The sequence below is a fragment of the Mesocricetus auratus genome, unplaced genomic scaffold (assembly GCF_017639785.1).
Source record: "Mesocricetus auratus isolate SY011 unplaced genomic scaffold, BCM_Maur_2.0 Super-Scaffold_100013, whole genome shotgun sequence".
Taxonomy (NCBI): domain Eukaryota; kingdom Metazoa; phylum Chordata; class Mammalia; order Rodentia; family Cricetidae; genus Mesocricetus; species Mesocricetus auratus.
Genome location: NW_024429196.1, coordinates 35,024,869 through 35,048,620, shown reverse-complemented (window position 1 = coordinate 35,048,620; position 23,752 = coordinate 35,024,869). Strand labels below are relative to the sequence as shown.

The window sequence follows — 23,752 nt, the reverse complement described above, 5'->3', positions numbered from 1 at the left end:
TTTTCAGAGCAACAAAAATAAAAGCTTTTATTTGTTCATTTGAATATAAAACAGGCGTTATCACAGATGTACAAAGCGTACTGGTGGTTGAACATACAAGAAGGTTGCTGTCCTTTGCACATAAAAATTTTGTTTGAAACTGTGATTGGTTGAGTACATGAGTTCTCTCTAACCAGTCACCACACTCTGAAATAACGCTGCTAACATTCAACTGATAAAGGGACTGTCCCCTTGGGTAAAGTGTCAAGCAGGGTTAAATATATATAATAAACAAGCACCATGAGGAATCTGCTCCTGTTTGATTAGATCTGTGTCTCAATGTTCACTGTGTACCCTCTTTTTGTGCAAGTTGATTACACGGTTTTGGCTGACTCCAAAAGCACATGGTCACAAGACAAACATTTTTTTAAAAAAAACATTCTCATGAATGATTTATCTACAGTACAATTTCTAATACACAACGATCCTCCTTTATTGCTGAAACTGGTGGAACTTAAGCGTCTCCTTTACTTTTTCTTGCACAATGAAACTTCCATCCCAGCCCACCAACTCTTTCAAACCTAAAGTCTAATGTCACAGATGACAGGATGCAGAAGAGACCTGCTGTGAACGGCTTGTGCAACTGTACTGCAGCCCTCACCCTCCTTGGGTGTGAAGTTGATATGGTGAAAAGTAGAGAGTATGTTTTGAGTGACATCTAAATTTGCTTTGCTTCCTCATATCAGCCTGATGGAAGATTTTCTGCATAGTGCAATGATGTTTATCAATCAGTATCCTATCTGAAATGTTAAACCAAGTTCCCTTTAAGAGAGGGAGAAAGAGAGAGAGAGAGAGTGTGTGTGTGTGTGTGTGTATGCATATGAGGGTGTGTATACATCTGTCAAGAAAATGTTTCCCTGTATGTGGCAGGGAATTTTTCCCCCTTAGTAAGCTGCAGACTGTAGGAATGTGTATTTGAAACATGTATAAACACATAGCAATGAGCAAACAATATTAGAAAAATCAAATGATTCATGGAGATGGAAAAATGCTTTGCATATGCAATTTTTTTAAAAACATGCCACTTTAAAACCAAAACAAACAGCTTTAGATCTTAGAAGTCAAACAAAACTCTCTTTCAGCAAAGGGCTTACTGTTGACTGCAGACAGACCTCACCCATAATGCAATCAAGAACCTCATTTCTGCCCAGCAACGATTTTAGTCAGGCTTATCTAGTCATGGGAGTCACTGCAGGAGCAAACTGTGACAATTACAAAACAGACTCCTTGCATTCCTGATGTATCTCCCTTGGTTGGATGCAGACAGGCCAGTTCAACTGAGGGATACAGTGGCCGAGGTGTAGGCACACATAACCAGGGGTAAGCTCACCAGCAGTTAGTACAAGAATGAAGGTGGCAGAACTCCTTGCTTCAACTAGAGCTCTGTTTTGAGTCCCTGGAACAGTTGGCTATGTAGGGCCAAGTTAGGAGGCTCTCAGGACAAGTGGATCAGAGTGGTCTACAGTCTCAGGAAGATATCACACATAGTTTTCCTCTCAAAGCTGTTCTGGACATTTATCTGCTCACAGTGGCCACTTGAAGGGGTAAATGAGTGACACCTGGTACAATTTACCACAGGGTATCATTCTTTTCTTTCCAACCAAAAATTTTTTTTTGTAAAAGTGACACACACACACACAAAATGCTAAAATAAAATAGACATTATGCAACGAATTCTTGCAGCTGAGAAAACAGTGCTATTTGCCAGCCTGGAGCCCATCAATGTCATTGGCACATGCTGGCACAAAAGCATTCACTGTTGTCCTCACAGCAAAGGAAAACATAGTGCATGTTAGCATTAATCCCTTCACCATCTCAGAGACGGCGGTGACTCCACTTGCTGGTCTCTGGTCTAAGACAGGGTTACTGGCAACCTGTGATTGCTCGGAAACAGCCAAGTGTGTGTGAATACAGTGGAGGGCGCACCATGCAAGTGACAAGTTCTGCATTAAACTTTAAAATCTCCTTTGTTCATTAGTGAATTTATATTTCATATATATATATTTGTTGTGATACTATCCACGCAAGATAATACAACACTTTTTTATATTAGCAAACATTACAAGACTTTAATATTCTTGAATGTTTTTCTCTTTTATACTTCTAAAGAGATCAAAATAAATTAAACATTTTGTACATAATTACATATCGAGGAAGTTAACTTATTTTTATCTTTTTAGTTTAGTACAAAGATATCTGCAAGATAGTTGCCGAAACACCTTATTTATAATCACTTCTTGTTCTATGTTGCCTTCAAAGGCCATAAACTGGCCTCTGCTTCTTCAGCATGTCTCTGACAAAGAAAGCTGCTAAATCTAATTGCAAGGTGCTACCTGGAAGGTTCTCGTACCTCAGTAAACTCTCCTAGAAGGGTGAGATCTATTGATGGCTTAAATTAGTAACAGATCAATGTCATTAAGATTCCATGACACATTAAAACAGAGAAAACAATTCTTTGTCACACTACATAAATTGTTTAAAAGAACCCATTTGGAGGGTAGAATATTCTTTTTAATCGCTATTTTGGCTTAACAAAATTCCACATTTACGAAGAGAGAACTTCTTATCCAATAATTAAAAAAAGAAATAAAGAAAAGAAAGTTCTTAAAATGAGCTTTTCCAGCAAACTGAAGGCAGTGATCCAAAGTCCTTCTGAGCAAAATCCAGCGTAAATTCACATTTCATCTCCCTGCCAGGTGACTGCTCCTACAAGTCTTCCCCAACCCCACCACACCAGGCTCCTCCTTCGTGTGTGGCTGAGTGTCTGCATGTCTCTGTGGACTCTGAGAAAAAAAATGGTCACATCTGTAGAAAAGTCTGTGGAAGCCAAAGTGACGAGACTACATATTATAGGCCACGTAGATGGGATCCAGCTGGTCTGCCAAGAACCCGTCTCTCAGGTGCATCCGTTGTTTCTCTCCCCGGGAGTTGATAGGGATGACACCGATGTCCACCACGACCACCACTCCTACAATCAGGTAATGCTCTTCCAGGACCACATTGGTTACCAAGGGAACCAAGTCCAAGGCTTCCTGCTCTGACCCATCAAGTTCAACCACAACCACTAACAGGTTTGTCCACGTAAAGACAGCACTAGAAGACAGAGAAGAAAACCACCATCATTGGGGAAGTCTTTTATGTAATTATAGCACTTTCTGTTTCTGTTCACACCTGCCTGAGTGATCCCACCCATCTCCTCAGACTGGCACATTCCTCTGAGCTGTGTGAGGATATAGTCTTCCTGGCCACAACATACCTTTTTTATTTTTCTCCTGGTCTTCACTCATGGTGGCTCCTGCATGTTATATGGTGTTTTCTGAATTCTGCTTCTATGGCACAGGGTCACTTCTGCCTCCTTAGGGGAGTCTGGGTTCCAGTTCTGCTGTTTTACAGCTGCCTGAGATGTGATTCCCCCACCACTTTCACCAGCCTCCATCATCTCTTTCAGGTGCCCAGCTCTACTGCAGCAAGGGTTTGAGTAGCAGCAGGTAGCACTACTCAGTCCAGTGCTCCCACTTTCCAGCCCTTGGGCTCAATATGGTACATGGTCAATGTATCTGAGCAAGATGATACCAGCAGAGGGTATAGAAGTGCTGGGATGCTTTTGTTCGTTCTGATGTTGCACTGGCATTGTTAGGCTAGAAATGTGCCTAAGCTGGCCCCAGAGGATAAGACACATGAAGGGCAGAGCCATTGGGCCTATTACCAGTCAAATAGATGGCTTATCACCCATAGATATGTGAGCATGATTAGTAGTTCTGTCTCAGAGTACTGAGTTTGAAGATGACAGTAACATAGCAGCAATTAATTCATACAGCAGGTATTTATTTGGTGGGAGAGCTTCCTGAGTACTTAGTCTACTTAATTACTGGAAGCATAAGCCCAATGCTTTACTATTTTAAATTTATTACATTTGTACCATTGGCTTTTATGACTGGTATGCACAAGCTCTGGCACAGGTCTGCTTGGCTACAGGAACCAGAATGCTGAAGAGTGGAAGGAACTATATAGATAAGTCAGAAAGTTCCTTTTAGGGAGGCGGGTACATGAAGAAGGGTACCAGATTTAGAGCTAATCACATCAACTTTCCCCTGCCTGTCTAACAATCTCTATCCTAGCTTGTGGTTGGATGATCTTTTCTACAAGCATGAGACTAAGTCTACTAGAAAATAGTGCAAATTTTATTCAGTATCATCAATGTGCATATGTTATGCTAAAAGGGAGAACTGCAGAGAACATTAAACAGGGCGTTGCCTTGGGAAACCTGTACGCCTGCACCAGAGATCAATTGTGAAAATGGTTTCCAAGATGTGCTGACATTTCATTCTCTTAATCTAAGTCTCTGTGACATTGAAATATTGGTTTGCATGACCTTCCAGAAACATTGCTGTGTTTGTGATATCAGTGATCACATACATCTACTAGACACTTTGGGTTAAATGGTATTATGGCATCTGAAATAGATGCCACTGTCCTGAAGTACTAGGCACAGCTCAGTCATCCACAGTGAATGAAAGTCAAAGTGAGCTTTGCTATCACACTAGGGTTTGCCAGACAGTGTGATGGGGATTGGAGACTTGCAACCATCACAGCTTTCTCAGGGGCTGTGTCAACACTGCGAGTCCCCTGTTAAGAAATGAATTTAGTTGGCCTGATTTTGGCAACATGGAGATGATTTTCTCTTTGACATGGGGTTTCTCAAGTATCAGGCAAACTAGAGGACATGATGGGGTGGAGACACACAAAGAAGACCAGCAGGACCAGCAGAAGCAGGGGAGGAAGTCTGTGACTGAACAATTACCAAAGTCTGGAATCCATCAGAACCAAATCCCCTGATTCATCAGTTTCCTTCCTCTGGGACTTCTATGAAAACAGGTGAATTGGAGACCTTGAGTGACCACCTCAGATTAGACTCAGCTCAGGAGCCACATAGTAGGTAATCACAGTAATGCTCAGGATAAAAATCCAGAGGGAGGTCCCTCAGCATACATCTTGAGGGAGATGATATAGTCAATTAAACTAAGGCTGCACCTGAGATTTATAGCCACAAAATGAGGTCAGCCCCAGACCCGTGTCTTGAGATTCAAGAGTTTCTACTGTTTTTGCATGCCTGTCATCTATACACAGTTAAGGAGGGAATTCTAAAACTGGAGACCTTTTTGTTTTTGTGGTGTTAAATACCTAATCAAGGATTTGGGCATGCCAGGCATATATGCCTGTGTTGGTAAGAATCTAGGGCAATGTGACTACAGAACAACTTATACATATACAAACAGAATCTCATGTTCTTTGCCAGAGCTCCACAACCAGACTCAGGACGGTGGCAAAGCACTTGCCTAGCATGTAGGAGACACCTGTTCAAAGCCCGGCACAACAACAACAAAAGCCAAGTAAATAAAAATACCTGTATTATTCAGCTTCAATAAATGGCATTTAAGTCTGAACCTATTTTTGGAAACCCATTAGAATAACGAACAATCTCAGAATCAAGGTTTGGAAACTACTCAAAGCTATTCTTGCACCTGTTTCCTTTACTGTTTGACCCCCAAGACTGAGATTGGTCACATCAGGTTCTCTGCCAGGAGGGGGCATAATGCCTTAGTGAGTAAACACCTTGCCTGACATCAAGTGAGTGAATAAACATACACTGAAAAGCACCTGGTCACTTTTCACTCCTAAACACGGCATGAATGTGTCAAGCAAGTCTGACTGCTATTAGCAGAGACTGATGAATTGCTCCAGTATCCTTGCTTCTTCCAAACACTGGAAACAGAAGGAGCTCACGGGTGGAAGCCCCTCTGTTTTCAATGGCACTTTGCAAATACATGGAATGGTCTTGGACAGAAGACAGATGCATGCCTCTGGGAAGGATAAGAATTTATAACCCCACCCTTGGGTCACTGTGTCCAAGGCCATTGTTTGCAGGACCTTGTGGCTTGGGCTTTGGTTTAATTGAAACAGTTCTTATCTGGTACACATATTTAGTGAGGCCAGGCCAAAATAATTCCTCTCCTCGTGTTTTCTTTTCCCATGGAAGTACAATGTTTCTTACTAACAAGTCTCAGTAGAAGGCATGTTTTGTCTGTTTGCTTTGTTTTCTTGTTTTAATTTGTGAAAACATGATGCAGAAGAGTAAAACAAATGTCACATCTGCATAATTGCAGACAATAACAACTTGGCTTCCTGGAATCACTGTTCAGGCTAAAACTCTGTGGCTTCTGGTCACCTGGGATGTCCTAACAGAGTAGGTTCTTTCCTATATTGTCCTTAGCCTTGAGAAGCCTTACCTTGAAGAAACCCTGCATCCTTCTCAGTGCCATATATTAGGGAAACTTCAATATCTCTTGTGATCAATAACTAGGCTCCTGACTTCAGAACAGACAATGACCTCCCATCTTCTTACCATTCTGTGACACTTTTGTGGGCTCTGATGACTGAAGTCTCGATATCTATTGGGTGGTACCTCATACCGCGCAGCTCCATGGCTTCATCCAATGCCCCCACCACGTAGAGAGCATCATGCCGCTCTGTTGGAGAAGAAACCAAGTACCAATCAAGACCTTTGCTTTACTGTTCTGGTTTGTTGTTGTTGTTGTTTTTTAAGAACATGCCCACCCTAGTGACACAGACAAGCAAGGAAAGGAGATCCAGATCTAGGGATGGTTGGCTCCTTTCTCCTGGGGAGTGTCAGCTGCCTCAGGCTCAGGCATTGGCTCTTATCTTCCCAGGCTGGATGCCTGACCACTAGGTTCTCATCTTTTTGTTTTTTTTTCTTGTTAGACATTTGTATGTATGCGTGCATGGGAAGGCCATAGGTCAATGCTAAGTGTTTTCCTCTATTGAGTTCCACATCATTTTATGAGAGAGGATCTCCTACTGAACCTGAATCTCAGTAATTCAGCTAGGCTGGCTGGCTAGCAAGCCCCAGGTATCCTTCTCAGCACTCCTAGTACTGATATAAAAGTTATATCTGGTTTCTCTTGAACATTTTGTATGAATGCGTATTAGTTATATAAGATAGTTTCATTATAATGCTTTCATACAAGTATATAGCATGCCTCTCTATCACCCTCTTAACCTTTTTTCACTTTTCATCCTATCCTGTCTAGTTTCTGAACCTGTCCACTGGGGATAAGCCAATCTTCTTTTGGACAAGCTTCTACCATCAGACACAAGATCACATCTTCATTAGTGACCAAGGGACTAAGTTAACACCAGTTAGAACTTTATAGCCTAAGCTTTGTGACATGGAACTCAGTCCCTAAGGGTTTTACCTGTCCAAAGGCATAAAGGTCACAGTTCAGCCAAAATGCACTTAGTTCCCTCCACTCAATTACAGGAGGTCTTCGGTGTGTTGATCTCATATAAATGGGAGGGAAAGCAGTTACTGATCATGTTCATGAATGAAGATTTCTTCAGTCCAGGTAGCCTTAACGTGTGTGTGTGTGTGTGTGTGTGTGTGTGTGTGTGTGTGTGTGTGTGTGTGTTGTATGAACACATGCATATGCCTATGCCTGTGGAGAGGAGAGGTTGGCATCAGGTGTCTTCCTCAATTGTTCTCCATCTCCTATAATGAGGCAGGATCTCTCACTTGAACTCAAAACTTGCCAAATGGACTATTTTAGCTAGTAAGATTGCTCCAAAGATCCCCTGTCTGACTCCTGTGAGTTGAGATTTCAGGCAGGCTGCCATGTCTTCCTAACATTTATGCTGATTCTGGAGATCAAACTCTGATTTTCACTTGTTGAACCATCTCCTCCAGCCCCACAAGACTTACTTTTATCCTGTAGAAAAACCACATAATAATGAAAATGTGGTCAGCCCTATCTTTGCTTAAAAACAAGACTTATATCCTTAATTTTTAAGTGGGTAATAAGTATGTCAGGGAAAATTTGAAATAAATGATTAACGTGAAGTAACAGCATATAAACCATTCCTAATATAAGCAGACAAGTAAGATGGAGACCACTGCTTACTTGCTTCTGATTACCACAGAGCTTTGTTTCCTTACTTGGTGTGTGGGTTCATGCCATCATCCAGGGACCAGTGAGGTGAAGACAGTAACTATACTCTGCTGCCCTGTTCCCTAGTCCTCAACTGGGCAGGATTCTACAGTTCTTCCTTGAGGCATATAAACTGACATCACCTTTTACAACTCTGAACATTATATCCTTCACTAAATGAATCCATGACTATTCATCATGAAACTGCTACACTAGCACATTCTATTTCCCTAAATGCAGGGCTCAGGTTAGCAGGTATTTTAGGTGATTTATGAGACCTCAGTAGAGCCTAGATTCTCATCTGCCCAGGATTTTGGTCTCATCACGATTCTAGAAATACATGGTAAAACAGGTTTCTTCTATTTTTACCTGGAGTAGGGAGGTAAGAAGGGATTATGATATAAGCAAAGGATGAATATTCAGTTCAGCTTATTTTTGTGTGTGTGCTTGTGGGTACACCTACACATGTGTCAACACAAGATATCTCCCCACTCAATTGATATTCTCTTTAATTGTTAAGACAGTGTCTCTGACTGAACATGAAGCTTACAACTTTGGCTAGATTGGCTGGGCTGTGAGCTCTAGGGATACATTCTTTTGTCTTCCTTGTTCTGAGATTACAGGTGTGTGTGTGTGTATCTGTGTGTGTATGAGAGAGAGAGAGAGAGAGAGAGAGAGAGAGAGACATGAGCCTCAGGCATGAACTTTGACTCTGAACCATCCCCTAGACTTGTGAGTATGCCTTGGTATCTTGGCTTCATGGAATACCACAGTGTGGCTCTCTACATGGAGGCACAGCCAGCCAGCCAGCAGCAAAGTATACTACTATTAGACACAGGGTCATGTCCTAAACAAAGGTAACAGGAAGGCCCAGTTGCTAGCCATTATGGCTCAGAGCCTCAGGACTACTCCAGTCCAAATGTCATAGGAGTGGTTCTGGCAGGGACAGCATACAGCCCCTGGAAACTATAAGGATACTCAGCACACTTCATCATAGGGAGTGCTGGGCTCAAGTTTAGTTTTACCTTTGCTCTTGGTTCTCAGAAAGACAAAGGAAGGATATGCACAGCTCTGCCTAGTGCATTTATATCTTACTTGCCTGTGTGCACATCTTCATGTGTATGCATTTGTACAGGTGTGTGATCATTCATGTATGTGTACATGAGTGTGAAAAATAGAAATCAGTTTCAGAGATTTCTTTTGGTTGCTAGTTGTTTTGAGATAGGGTCTCTCACTGAACTTCTGTCTAGGCTGGGCTGGCTACCATGGCCCCACAGAGCTAACTTTCTAACCCTAAGATTATAGGAAGCACATACTTGAGTTCTAGGGATTAAACTCAAGTCTTATGTTTACATTGTAAACATACTTTACCAACTGTACTATCTACCTAGTCCCTACTTGTTTCTCTTTCAAGATTAGGCACTTTCAGATCAGTAAGGGCAAGCAGAGGTCCTGGTGTGTGGCTCTCAAAGCACAAGGTCATTTTCAGTGTTGGTCAAATTCAACTTATATACAATGCATGTCATCTTCCAGTCTGGACTCACCTCCATTTGCATCTGTGAGCTCAGTTCTCCGCAGGAAGCCCAGGTAGCCTGTTCGGGCCCAGATGGTTTGAGTATCTCCAAAACTCAACCGGGAATTGAAATGATCAGACTGGAGAGACTCATCTCCATAAATGGTAAAATAGCCACTGGCATTGTGGGCACTGTGGACCCATATCTATGGACAGAGAGAAACATCATTGTGCAAGAGCCACTCTGTGCACCCAGCCTTCTCCAGGGAAGAGAAGTTAACTGTCTCTACAATGGCCAAGGTTTCCTTGGGTCAGTCTGAATACAAGACAATGGTGGTTTTGCTTAGGTGTCTGGGGGGCATGGGTAGAAGGCAGGGAGTACAGACACCTATAAAGTGCTCTCTAATAAAAGTACCGTGTAAGATATGTTACAGTCAAGCAACCAACTAAGTCACTCACCTGCTAAAATTTTCATTAAAGCAGATTACTGGAAGATTTTAAAGTGAACACAGTTGTATGAGTTTCCTTATTGTAATTGTAATTTCTATGAGCAACTGGAAAATGCTCAACGCTTTAAGATTGCACTTTCCTTTTTCACTCAACTAACATACCTTTTGAAGCAGACTATGATAAAATAACACAAAATACAACAAAGGGACAGGCAAAGTCAACAGAAGGATAGGTGAATGTGGGGTCTATGGTAGCACAGTAAAGTAGAGGCTGACACTGATTCAGAATAATAGCTATGGATGATGTGAAACCACATGAATGATCCAGGGAAATAGTGTAGCCAACATAATTTCAAAGACGTCTGTATAATGCATTCAATGATATTGGCACACAGAGGAGGGCTTTTGGATTATACTGTTTCCAGCACAGGCATTCTGAGATTGGGTATTTCATTATATTGTTAACACTGAAACATGGCTGAGTACCCTGAAGAGAGAACTACATCTGTATTGTTTACCATTGTATCTCAAAAACCCAGAATAGTGCCTGGATCCTAGCAGTTATTTACTAAGCACCTGCAGAAGTAATCAAAAGGTAACATATAGATAAAAGAACAACATCAGATGAGGTAGACACAACTGCTTTCTGTGTCCAATAGGAAGTATTTCCTTGCTGAGACAGTTGTGACAGATTATATTGGTTGTCAACTTGATAGGATCTAGAATTACTTTGGAGAAACATCTCTGGGCACATCTGTAAGGGTATCTTGATTAGGTTAGCTGAGGTGGGAAGAACCACCCTAAATGTGAGTAGTTCCATTCATTAGGCTGTGTTCTAGACTACATACAAAGGAGAAAGCTAGCTGAATACCATCATTCATCTGTCTATGCTCCTTGACTACAGATATGTGACCAACTGCCTTGGTCATTATGACTTCCCTGCCCTGATGGACCATACCCTGAGACAATAAACCAAGATAAACTCTATCTTATTTTGCTTTTGTCACAGCAACATGGTAAGTAACTAATACAGACAATGTCACATAATTCAGTCTTAAAAGGGGAAAACGGAAGCCTGCCATTTCTAACAACATGGGGGGGGTCAGAGCAAGATATATACCGCCTAACCTCACCTATATATGGAATCTAAAAGGTTGCACTCATAGAAAGCAGAGAGCCACACAGCTGTCACTGGTGCCTGAGGGTGGACAGGGATGGGGAATGTTGGCTGAAGGAGCTAGCCTTTATTTAGATGATGAATGACCTCTGTGAACCTACACACACCACAGAGACTATGCTTTTTCAGCTTGAAATGTGGCAACAAAGCTTAAATATTCTCATTACACACAGGAAAAGATAATTTTATGAGGTCATAGGTGTACCAGTTACCTTGAATGTAAATCGTTTTACAATGCACGCAACCGCTACTGCATCACAAATATTGTGTGTACAACTTGACTTATGTGTTTTATTTGCCAATTATGACTCAATCAAGTTGGAGTAAATATGAAAATATCAACTTCCTGGCATCTCCAGTCCTGGTTGCCTTGGTAGGGGACAGAACTCTGAACGCAGCACTTGACTGATCCAGTACAGATCAGTTTACATGATCACAATACTCAAATTCAGAGTCACAAAGTAGCCAGATAAGAAAGGAATGTGGACAGTAGATAGAAATGGTCAGGACTTGATCATGAGTCATGTGTCTACCCACACGCTCTGTGGGAAAGTGTTCTGTGATACTGTCCTGATGTTGGTGACATGTAGGGTAGACGAAGCAGGTATGATCACACAAGACATTCTTAACCAGGCAGCTGAGGTATAGAAAGGATAACTGGAGGAAAAGGTGATACGGCTCTATACAGAGAGTCTGAGACATGGGCCTTGTCATTTCCTCATGTTCTCTACTTTCTCAGAGAAATCTTATCAGTGGAGAGAGGACAAGGTGTGGCACTTGACCTCAACAAATGAGTAGCATTAGGGTCCAACTGATGTCAAGAGGCTAGGAAGCATAATGAAATATTTCTTTCCAGCCATACCTTGCCAACAGCATGGGGGCACCAAGTGAAGGGAACCACAGTGGGTGGGATTTCATCACAGTGGTATAAAGGACCACTGTTTGCTCTCTGATCTAAAACACATATCTAACTACTAGTTTGCTATTATGTGGGCTTTTGAGTTTTGTGGCCATCACGTTAGGTGTAGATCTGCTCTCTGAAGATTTCAATAATTTCCTGATGAAGGGGTTCTTAGGAATAGAGAAGGCTCATGAGAACACTCTCAAGTGTGAGTCTGCAGAGATTAAATTAACTGTGCTTTTGGAATTCTCTGATGACAGTGTCTTCTGTGTCCTTCCAGAAATGCCACTCTATAATACTGAGCTTTGCAGGGATGACTGAAGCTGTAAAGCACATCTTTACTTCTTTCCTTGGCCACCATGACTTACCCTCATGTGGATGACAGATCTTGGAGGACACATCTCCCAGAAGACTTCTGTGGTGATATTTTATTTATGATCTTACAAATAAAGCTTTCCTGAAGATCAGAGTGCAAAGTTAGCCACACTAGTTAGCCACAGAGGCCAGGCAGTGATGGCACACACCTTTAATCCCAGCACTCAGGAGACAGAGGTTGAAAGATCTCTGTTAATTGAAGGCCATCCTGAATTACACAAAGTTGATCCAGTCTAAAAGAAAAACAGAGCCCACACAAAGGTGATCTCAGCACTTTGGATCCCATGCCTTTAATCCCACCACTAGAGAGGAATATAGGGTGGGAGGAGACAGGAACTTCGAACAGTCTGAGGTTTGATTGGAGACAGATGCAGTTTGGAGATGCAGTCTGAAGACAGGATCACCCTTTTGGTCTGAGTATTGGTAGAGGTGAGAACTCTCTAGTGGCTGGCCACTTTGCTTCTCTGATCTTCAGCTTTAACCCCAATTGAGTTTTTATTATTAAGAACAATTAATAATTGGCTAAAGGCTTTCCATGACTCACCTCTCCAAGGTGGGAGTCTCCCAGTGGGCCTTTAGTTTCTGGATTGGCAATAATGATCCGAACCCCAGGAAGTATCTGTTTGAGAAAGGAGAGGAGAGAATTTCTGATTGTGACTCAAAAGGCAGGCAGGTATCACACATTCTCCTATGATAGCCTTACCTTAATGCCAAGTGGCCATTTCCTTTCCAAACACCATTTAGAGAGCATTGTGGCATGAAGCTGAAGTGTGTGTGACATTACCAAAAGATGTTCTTACTCTACAATTCTACAGTCCGGGGCAGAGAGACTTTAAAATATGAAACCTGATTGCCAATTATATCTCAAAGCTGATAAATGCCCAGATCTGACCATTTAAAAAAGGAATTCTGAAGCAAAATCCATGATAAATGATGCAATACTTCATATGGTCTGATTGTAAAATAGGAATTTGTACATACTGATTTAACAGCCTGGCATGTAGGGATTAAGGAATGAGGCAGAACAGAGTCAACTTGAACTTGGGGAATTGCAGAGGGGAGTTTGAAGGCATAAATAAATGATTCAATAGAGGATGCTTTTATAGTGGGTACAAGTAAAAGTTTGGGTCAACTCCTAGGCCAGCCTGGTGGCTTCCGACTGGAACTTCTGTCCTTCTATCTACTCCTTTCCACTATATTTGCATCTTGAGCCCCAAAGGAACCCATCCCTATAGGTGAGCAACTTTTATTACAGACATTGACACTAAGTTCTTCTTTTCAATGTACAGTGAACCTAGCAACATTCTACTGTATCAAATAGCAAAGGGCTCAAAGATCTACTCTAAAATCTCAAAAATGGCCTGCCTAAGTTCAGAAAACGTAATATTCTATAGTCAAGTTGAAGCAAGACACTCTGTGGTAGAAACTCATGACATCTTAGAGCAGTCAGGTTGCACCTGAAGGGTGATGACCCTAGTATCTATACTTAACAGTCCCTCAAATTGTGTTGGGATTGTGGTTACTATCTTTCTACCCTGAGAACCACTTCATGAAGGGATAGGACTTGACGAAATGGACATACAGATTCTAAAAGACCCATAGCAACATAAACTGCTTTTAGAAGTGTGTCAAGGGCCTGGGGAAATGGCTCAGTGAGTATGAGCCCTTGCCTTGCAAGCCTAAGGGCATGTGTTTAAATCCCCAGCACCACATAAGCTATGCATGGCTGTGTGTGCCCATAACAGAAGCACTGGGGATTAGAGACAGGTAGATCCCAAGAGCTTTCTAATTAATCAACCCAGTCAAAAACATATGATGAACTTCTACTTCAGTGAATACCCTGTCTGAAGACAATATGGCAGATAATGAGTGACAGAGGAAGGCACCCAACATCTTGCTCTGGTTTCTGCATTTGTGTGTGAACATGGGCATGTACTCCACATATAAATCCATAAATAAAATAAAGTTAGCAATTGGATGATGTCAAAAGGAGAAAGGGTTGCTATTTAGGGCAAAAAGGAAAAATATGACAGAAACTAGGCTAATAGATGACCCCTGAGAACCACTATCCACATACTTGTAGTGTGATATTCTGATTTTTATCTAGAACACTAGGATAATAATCAACAGAATACTTCACAACCTTTGCTTCCATTAGGTATGAACAGTGACTAAATAGCAGCCAATGGTATTTAGGTATAAGACAGTGTGAGAACCTTCTCAATGTTGTAAAAGTATTTTCTTCTCCTGAGAGCTGGGACTGACACTGGAAACATGGGACAGATAACTGAACTGGAAGAGTCATGTTAGAATCTAGGTACCCCCTTAGGACAGAGGCCATAGAGAGATAGGTAGCCTCCATGTTTCTATTGGGTTGAATGCAACATAGGTTTGCTATTTAAGAAAATAAACAAGGTTAAAACACTGTTATGGACCTTTTGTACATCTAGTCAAACATAGCCCAAACCAACCCGAAACATTATCTTCAAAGGAAGGTTTTTTCCCCTGGGGTAACACAGTGTTTCTGAGAACATATTTCTTGACACTTTAAAGCCCATTTATCCTTATCAACTTTTATACTGGAATAGGACTTTAACACTTTTAATACTTACTTTTCCAGACTCCATCAGAGGTAAGCTGTGAGGAGATCCCCTTTCTACCAACCGGACTCTGTAGGTGGAAACACATGTCACTCAGTGGGCTTTTGGACCACATCATTGCCTTTGGCCATTTTTAGTACATGGTATGGGCTTGACAGGCTACCAAATAAGTTAATTGTTAATATTATCCATGGCAAAAGTGGAAATTCCAGAAAGAGCTACTGATAGCAGAGTCAACAATGCCCTGGCAAGGACAAATGGTAAGAACACATTTGCAATGACCATAGAGAGAGGAGATAGGGTCTAATTTGCCCCATCTGCAAAACAACTGTAAAGATGCTTCTTTACTCAAAGTGCCTCTGCATTTAAAGGGGAAGGATGAGCATCAAATGACATTCTTAAACATGCCGGGTGACCCAGACCATGAACTCGAGGCCTATAGTTAGCAAACCTCTGCTTGGGTATAGACAACATGCTGAGGAAGGCAGTGCTTGTGGGCTTAGTAGCCTCACGTGGCCTGTTAAACTAAGAGTACCTAACTAAAGAAACAGTGAAAACTCTCTCGAGAAGGGAAAAGTCTTTAGTCTAAAGCACAGTTAATGGTAACTTTGTCTGGAGAATTGCTGAGAAGGCCTTGGTTGACCACCACCAGAGCTGGTTCATTGTACTTCTCAGGGTTCTAGCTTTCAGGCTCTGTGATCTTCACTATTCATTTTCCTTCCTTACCAGTTAACCAAGTACTTGTGTGTATGTATGAATGCATGTGTGTGTGTGTGTGTGTGTGTGTGTGTGTGTGTGTGTGTAGGGGATTGGAGGTCAGAGGTCAACACCTTCTACTTTTTTAAAAAAAGATTTATTTATTTATGAAGTATAAAGTGTTCTGTCTGCACACATGCCTGCAGGCCAGACGAGGGCACCAGATCTCATTATAGACAGTTGTGAGCCGCCATGTGGGTGCTGGGATTTGAACCCTGGTCCTCTGGAAGAGCAGCCAGTGCTCTTAACCACTGAGCCATCTCTCCAGTCCCTTCTACTTCTTTTTGAGTCATAGAATTTCATTGACCTGAAGTTTGCTAAGTAGGCTACGTTGGCTGACCAGAAAACTTCAGGGATTTCCTGTCTCTGCCTCCTCAAAGCTGATAATGTGTCACCATGCCTGACTTTCTGACAATTATTATTCACATAAAACAAAGAGAAAGTGAGTGTTTGCAATTATTTGAACAGAAACACAAGGTGGGCCTGTGCCTCAGAAAAGAAAGAGCTGGGAGCAGATCTGAGGTCAGGGAACATCGGATCATATGAGGTCTTCTCTTTACATGCTTTAGCGCCACATCCCTCCAAGACACAGGACACAGAGGGCCCCCCATTCCTACACACTAATAAAGACACAGCAAAGACCATGGGAGGGGGAAAACAAATAAACAAACAAACAAGAAAATATCAGAAGAGGCACTGGAGCACACATCAAAGGGCTATTTCCTGAACAAATGAAGAAATCTCACGACTACCAACAAGGTGAATTGCCATCACTATCAACACTAGTGCCCTGCACAGTGACTCTCAACTCTGAGTTGAGACCTAGGGAAGCCCTGAGCTCTGACCGATTTCCTCACCATGAGAATACTTACCCACACTGCCAGGCTACTGTACAAGGTGAGGCGAATGAACCAAGTACATGATGTGCCCATTTAGGGCCTCCATTAAGTAGTCTCTGAGTTACAAGGTTAGTGGCTGTTACTAATAACTATGCATTTAGAACTGATTTAAAAGGTTAAATCCTCAATATATGACCAAGGAGAGGTGGCCTAGCTGGAGAGTGGGAAAGGGCCCCACATTCAGAACTAGGCTGAGGTCTGTTTAGAAGGAGCTCAGTCCATGTCACTGGGGCTGCATGTTTCCACCAGTAGCAGCCTTCTCCTTCCATACATGCTTAGTGAAAGGTTTCTACACTCTGGTAAGCCTCTCCACTGATGCAGCAATCCAAATCAGACCAAATCAAACCAAATTAGAAAAGCCCACACTTAATGGATACAACACTCCCAGATGGCCTTCCATTCACCCCAGAGAGGAGATGGGAAAGACAGATCAGAAAACCATGAGTCTATTTTCTGGGGGACAGTTTGAATAATCAGTAGGAATGGTCTTGAGCATCTCTGGGAGAGAGGTCATCATTTGGCAGACTTTTTGAGATGCAGCAGGGTTTGGAGAGAGATAGGGGAGGGGGGCTTGGGTGGAAACTCCACCATAATATCTCAGACTCTTTGGGTATATGGATACCAGGGGCTGGGGCAAAGCTTTCACCGTAACACTTAGTACAAGGAATATTTGAAGAGGATGAGAAATGTGAACAATACAGCTTTCATGAGGCACCAAGAAAAGGATTTAGAAGCAAGTTCCCTGGAAGATTGGGGTTCACCTAAGGAATAGGAAATGAAAATTCTTATCAAAATACCTACAAGTGAGATGCTACAAAAGGCAACTGTCTTCCAACTTCTCCAGGGACAGTTATCTGATTTTCAAATACATTTCAGAGTATATTTTCAAGTGCTGGTTAATCTCAGAAATCACATGACATCACAATCCTGTGATCATATTCTAGCATCTAGTTCAATCAGTGAGTTAAAGACTTTCCCTGTCTGAAGAGAGCCAACACTGAAATAAAGGAGCAAAGAAGCTAGCAATTAAGATGAAAAAAAAAAGTCTCATCTGTCTCAAGGCATCTGTCAGTCACTTTAGCCAGAGGGACAATAAGTTCCCAGGGAGCAGGTCAAGAATGGTACAATACAGAACAGTGTGTCCATGTAAAAATGTTAGGACAGTCATTGTCAGAGGTCAGTGTTCAGCAAATATGCACATGGCCCATCTCCTATCAGCTAGAACCACAGGCCACAACAAATTGATCACAGACCAGTGTCTTGTGGTCAAGAGAGCAGATCCCAAATCTTCCCAGAGAATCCTGGAATGTACTTGGAAAAGTATGCAGGAACGTGGCACATAAACTACAGAAGTACAGATTCATTATTAGCATGTGCACACACCTACACAGAACACCGGTGTGCATATAACACACATAATACTCCCAATACACCAAAGAGAAACACACACACACATACACACACACACACACACACACACACACACACACACACACACCCTTATACACATGAGAGTCCTAGTTTGCTTGTAATACCTTCTTTACAATCATGGGCATGCATATGTAACCCAGTGATAACATACTACCCAGATGCGCTTACATTTCCAACACACAATAAATACCCTTGAGGACACATGAGCTTATGTGTACATATAGTATGCGTAGACCACACCATACATACACATATGCAAAACTCAAGCCACTCACACAATGCATACCAGGGACCAAGCTAACAAAAGGCCCCTTGTCAAATAAACATTGTCTTTGATTTTACCCTTGGTTCTCCCATCCTGCTGCTGACCAATTATAAGCTCATTGAGATGCCTTTTTCTCTGTCCACTGTTCTTGGAAATCTTGACACCCACCTATTCACTGGGAAGCAACTAGTCTAGAATCTATGCTTATCTTTCATCTTTTCCTGTCTTCCTCCAGGATGGTTCTCATGGAGCAGGCTAGGCTGATCTCAAACTTGTTATGTGGCTGGTTTTCTGGTCTTTCTACCTCTTCCTCCCCAGTGCTGGAATTACTGCATGTGCTACTATCTCCAGTTTATGCAGTGCTAGGGGTGGAACACAGGGTTCCTTACACACTAAGTTAAACAAGTATGCTACTAACTGAACAGTCTGAGAATTCATACTGTTCTAACCACACCCTTTAATCATTACTTCAGTTTACAAGGCCTGATGAAAACAAACAAATCTCTACTCTAGACCTTTATACTATACTTAGTTAAGACCTGACAATCCACTAAAACTGTTTCTTAAGATGTCTGAGGAATATTTTTCTTTCCTAAAGATGTAACACTTCACGTGCTTAAGATCAAACTGAAAGAGATTGAGTAACTATGAATCTTAAATAAATACACAGTAAATAATACCTTTAAAATTAATAACTTCCAAATATCCCCTGAGTACTTTCCCTTGTGTATGTGGGAACTAAATTTATTCTGGAAACTAAGGAATATGTATCCTCATTTGTGAGGCAAAAATGTTCTCCATGGCAACCCTAACATTGGGGCTACAAGAATTAAATGAGTATTAAACACAGAGGTATAAAACCAAGCTGAAACGGTTACTGTGCCTATTTAATCACTTGTTTCCATAGGAAGGACCTACTGAAATCTTGATCTCAGCCTCTGAGCTAGCTAGTAGCTACCTGCCTTCTTTCCTTCTTTCCCTCACAGTGCATAGCATACTGACAAACTAAGCTTTCCCAGCTAATTAAGTGATAATTGGGCAGGTGTCTTGACACTCCCAAGTGAATGTTCCATTAAATCAATAGGTAATTAATCCTTATGACAGATTATCACATAGCTGTAATGAGAAAACCTCTAGCCTACTTCCATAGGAACACCAGAAGAATGAAAGAACAACATTTTTAGCAGCCTCCTGTCTCACTGTCTTCCAGCTATTGGCTTTGCATTTTCTCTGAGGGTAGAACATCAAGGTGCTGTAGATGGAGACACCAGACTTCTGTAGAGAAATCTTACCTCACTACTGGAATCTCCACCCTCTCTCCGCCCAAGACTCCCAGCATGTTTCAACCTACCCTAAAAACCTCAGAGTTGTTTCCTTTCCTCCCCCCTCCCCTATTATAGGTGACTGCAAAGACTCTATTTTATTGTGCTCATCCTGAACATAGGGAAATTGAGGCCCCCAGAGATCAGACCCTGTTTCAGGGTCATAAGCAAGGAGAAGATCTGGACTTGGACCCCTCAGGTCTTGGAGCCCCTATGTCACAGAAGATGCAACACCAAGTATATTTTACATACGTCAATCAAGGTCAAAGACAATGCTGAAGTTGTACAACCTGGGCATTACTTCCTTCTGGAAAGAGCTGGCTTCAATGTGGAGGAGATTCCATTTGAGCTGAGAATAAAGGACTCAGCTTTTCAAAAGGTGATGAGAGAAAATCCCCTGGGGGTAACACAATCCATAGGGAGTTCTCAGAGAATGCAGATGAGGTGGTTAGTGTGTCTGGATGTCAGGAAGGTGGACCTCCACTGACAAGTGAAGGAAGGATGAAGATGATACTGAGATTTTATGCAGTAAACCAAGGAAAAGGAACCTAGGCAGATGGAATGAAGTGGGAAGGACAAACTTAGACAAAAGGTCAAACAATCACGGACATTGTAAATGCCTATCTATTGAAAAATACAGCGGAGGATGGGTCTGAGGAGATAACTCATTCAATAAACCTGAGTGTTAACCCCAGAATTCATGTCAAAAACACTGGTCATGATAATGTGCAATTATAATACTTCCAATGCCAGGGAGGTGGAGGCATTGGAAATTACTAGCCAGTTAGTAGAGTTCATTGAGTGGTTCTGTAGCCAAAACCAACCAACCAACAAACCAATAATTAAACAAAGGTGGACATAACCTGAGTAATGCATCCCAGGCTATTCTCTGGCCTCCCCACATGTGTATTCACATTTGAGCTCTCATGTGCATGGGTACATACATGAACACACACATGCACATACACATGTACACATACTCCACAGTGGAAATATAAGGAGAGTGAGCTGAAGAGTCATGGGGGAAGGAAGCATCTCTCAACCCCAGGATGAGGGGAAAAATTGCTGGGACAGAGAAAGAGGAGTAGGTATACCTGCCAGAAACAGAGTACTGAAAAGGCATGAGACAGACCTGAGTGAAGAAGGTAGAGGGGTAAGATGCCAGGAGATCCTCTGGTGGCTGAGGAATAGTCCTCAGTTTTGCTCTGCTATAGAAGAGAACTGAGCAGGTTATTTCAGGGAGACTGCACTGTCATGCCCAAGCTCTAAGAAGGTCCCTGGGAACAGTTCACCATGCTGATGTGAGGCTTTGGGACTGCTCAGACACAATAAGGTATCCTATGCAGGAGGAGCTGTGGTCCAAGAAGTCCATCAAGGGCAACATTATCCCTGATCATTACAACTGATGACATTATCCAGTGACATTTAATGACACATGACCCCTGAGCAATTTCTAGTATACAACTTACTATCACGTCTGTTTCTATTATTTTAATAATGAGCAAAGCAGCCTAGACAGGGAAGACTATTACTATTGACTTAAAATTAGAAGGTCTTGATCAAGATCACAGAATTAGTCAGCGGTCACAAAGAGCTCATCTTTGGCACAGGCCTCCTGCTCTTTCCAGCAGTACAATGTTGATCTGATATTGAACATTGATTACTTTATCACTATACACCATGCACATCCTCATTTTACAGCACTTTCTCCAAATAGTAAAGAGATTTGTCATAATGAAGATAAATGATAGGTTAAAAAGATTAATTGACAGAGCCAAACTTGAGGCTTTCCCTAGTTGCCTAGGTACTCATAACACATGAGGACATCCAACCATACTGCACTGAGAAGTCTGTTCTTCCTGTATTTGGGGGGCCAGGCCATAGGGAGAACTGCTAAAGGGTCATGAGCATAGGCACGCTTTGAGCAAGCTGCACAAACAAGATGTTTTCCAAGTAAGGTTTTAATTAAGTGGATGTGTTTTCAGATGCAGTAGACATCACTTGGAGACCTTCATTCCTCAGTTGTTCTAGTGCTTATTCTGAGTTTTGAAAGTGCTCCAACTCTGGGCATCCAGAACCTGATTCTGTGGGGAACAATTCTGAGGAGAAAGTAATTTTCTTTGGTCTCCAGCCATCATGCAAGGAGGTTTTAACGACACAGTCTCTAATCATCTGTCATTTGTGAGAGTCTCACATAGGACTATGCAAGCCAGGCAGACCACCAACAAGAGTGCTGTTGACTTCTGTTTGGTGCTGAAAACTCATTACATGAACTGCACAGTGTGGGAAATGTCTCTGACTCTATCAAGTACATAACAGCATGTCACTTTTGCTGGCAAATTGCACCAATTAAAAATGGCTCCAGGTATGGTCTAATATTAGTTAAGGATGCACACGGCCTTGTGAGATTATGGAGTGGTGACTACCCTGGTCTCTTGGGTGGTGCATGTTCCACCTGGCCTCCAAATTTGGGACCCTTCTCAGTTTCCAGGGTTACTGTGGCTCCTGCCCCTGGAGAGTTTCAGCTACCTACTCTGTCAGGCAGGGTTGCATGTTGCTTTCCATCTCTCACTCCCTAACCACACAACCACTCTTGGTTTGTTTTTCCATGTACTATAGTGTTGATAGATAAGTGAACTTCTAGAAAACACAGGGTAAACAACACACTACTTGATGTATAGCAACACATTCATGTAAAACCTAAACACCTGTGAAATAAATCAATTTATGCTTATGTCTGCACACTAAAATAGTGCTGAGGCATTTCCATGGCCACCAAGGAGAACATAAATTATTTCAATAGGGGAGCATTGATAGAAAATGATGACACTTTTTTTTCTTCTCTCTTGGCCATCTCAAAAGGATCTTCTAGTTGAGGCAGGGCTCCCTTCAAAAGGCTATATCTTGTGTGGTCACCTGCCCTCTCTTCATGAGATATACTTTACACAAAAAATACAAATGACACACACCAACAACCCCATTTTAAAATGCTGTTCAGCAGCTTGACTGAAAAGGTAGATTCACTTCTACTTTTTCAGAGAAACACCTACACATGGCATGCATGTACACACACACACACACACACACACACACACACACACACACACACTCATGCAGAAATGTTGACATATAGTGGCATGCAAAATAGAACCTGACTGAGATGGCCATGACTTCCAATTACTAAGGTAGGTCAGACACTTCTAGTCACACCACTGGTCTTGTATAACCAAGTTTTTATCTGTAAAGTTTGAGCTAACTCACTTTATTCATATAATGGCATTTTGAACAAGTAAACATGACTCATTTCACTTTTTGTTTTAACTTGGACACACATGTGCTAGGCCATCAATAATGGAGGAAGGGAGAAAATGAGAAAGAGGAGAGAACTCATACCTGTCATGTCTCAGGGCTCTCATGTCAACATAGACAGTGGTGGGGTCAGGTCCTGATGTCCCCTGCAAACAACAATACAGTATGGTTAACCTGTTTCCCAGGAAAAGGCTGAATCTGTATTCTAACTGATAAAAACCTTAAACTGAATAAACAACCCAAAAGACTAATGGTGCTAAACATACATTTCTCCAAGTAGCCTTTTATCATTTGGTTTGAGCTTCTAAATTCCCAAAGGAACATTTTAGGATCACACCGGCCCTTCACAAAGCTTGATTCCATTCATGCATGTATAATAAGAACAAGGGATGGATACAACTTGTTTCACTAGAAAATGTTTGGCTGCAGAAGTGGATTGTCAAGGATATGAAGTGTCTTGCTCAGAAATTTTCACAACATGCATTCAGAAACGCTATTTTTAATCTTAAGATACCGAAGAAGAAATGTGACAGGAGCTGACAGATTGAGGAGGAAGATACAAGAGACAATTATTTTGTTCCTTTTAGTCCTGATTGTGCCTCCAGCCTCAGAAGGCTATTTTTGTCTGTGACATAAGTCATAAAGATTCTATGTTTCTCCATGTCAGCTGTGCAGTAAGTACTCTGAGCTATCTTCATTTAACACAGCAGTCT

The 23,752-nt window shown here is 41.8% G+C and overlaps 1 protein-coding gene across 4 annotated transcripts in view; it reads right to left on the bottom strand.

Annotated features, from left to right (window-relative positions):
* Positions 1-23,752, bottom strand: part of Dip2c (disco interacting protein 2 homolog C) — a 368,984-nt gene continuing 345,232 nt past the window's right edge. For all 4 annotated transcript variants that reach the window (XM_013114670.3, XM_013114671.3, XM_013114672.3 and 1 more), the window contains 6 exons: positions 23,124-23,185; positions 15,070-15,127; positions 13,002-13,076; positions 9,587-9,761; positions 6,443-6,566; positions 1-3,132 (listed from right to left, as the gene is read on the bottom strand). In XM_013114670.3, the coding sequence (XP_012970124.1) occupies positions 2,880-3,132; positions 6,443-6,566; positions 9,587-9,761; positions 13,002-13,076; positions 15,070-15,127; positions 23,124-23,185 (747 nt within the window). In that variant the 3' untranslated portion in view covers positions 1-2,879. The remainder of the gene's footprint in view (positions 3,133-6,442; positions 6,567-9,586; positions 9,762-13,001; positions 13,077-15,069; positions 15,128-23,123; positions 23,186-23,752) is intronic.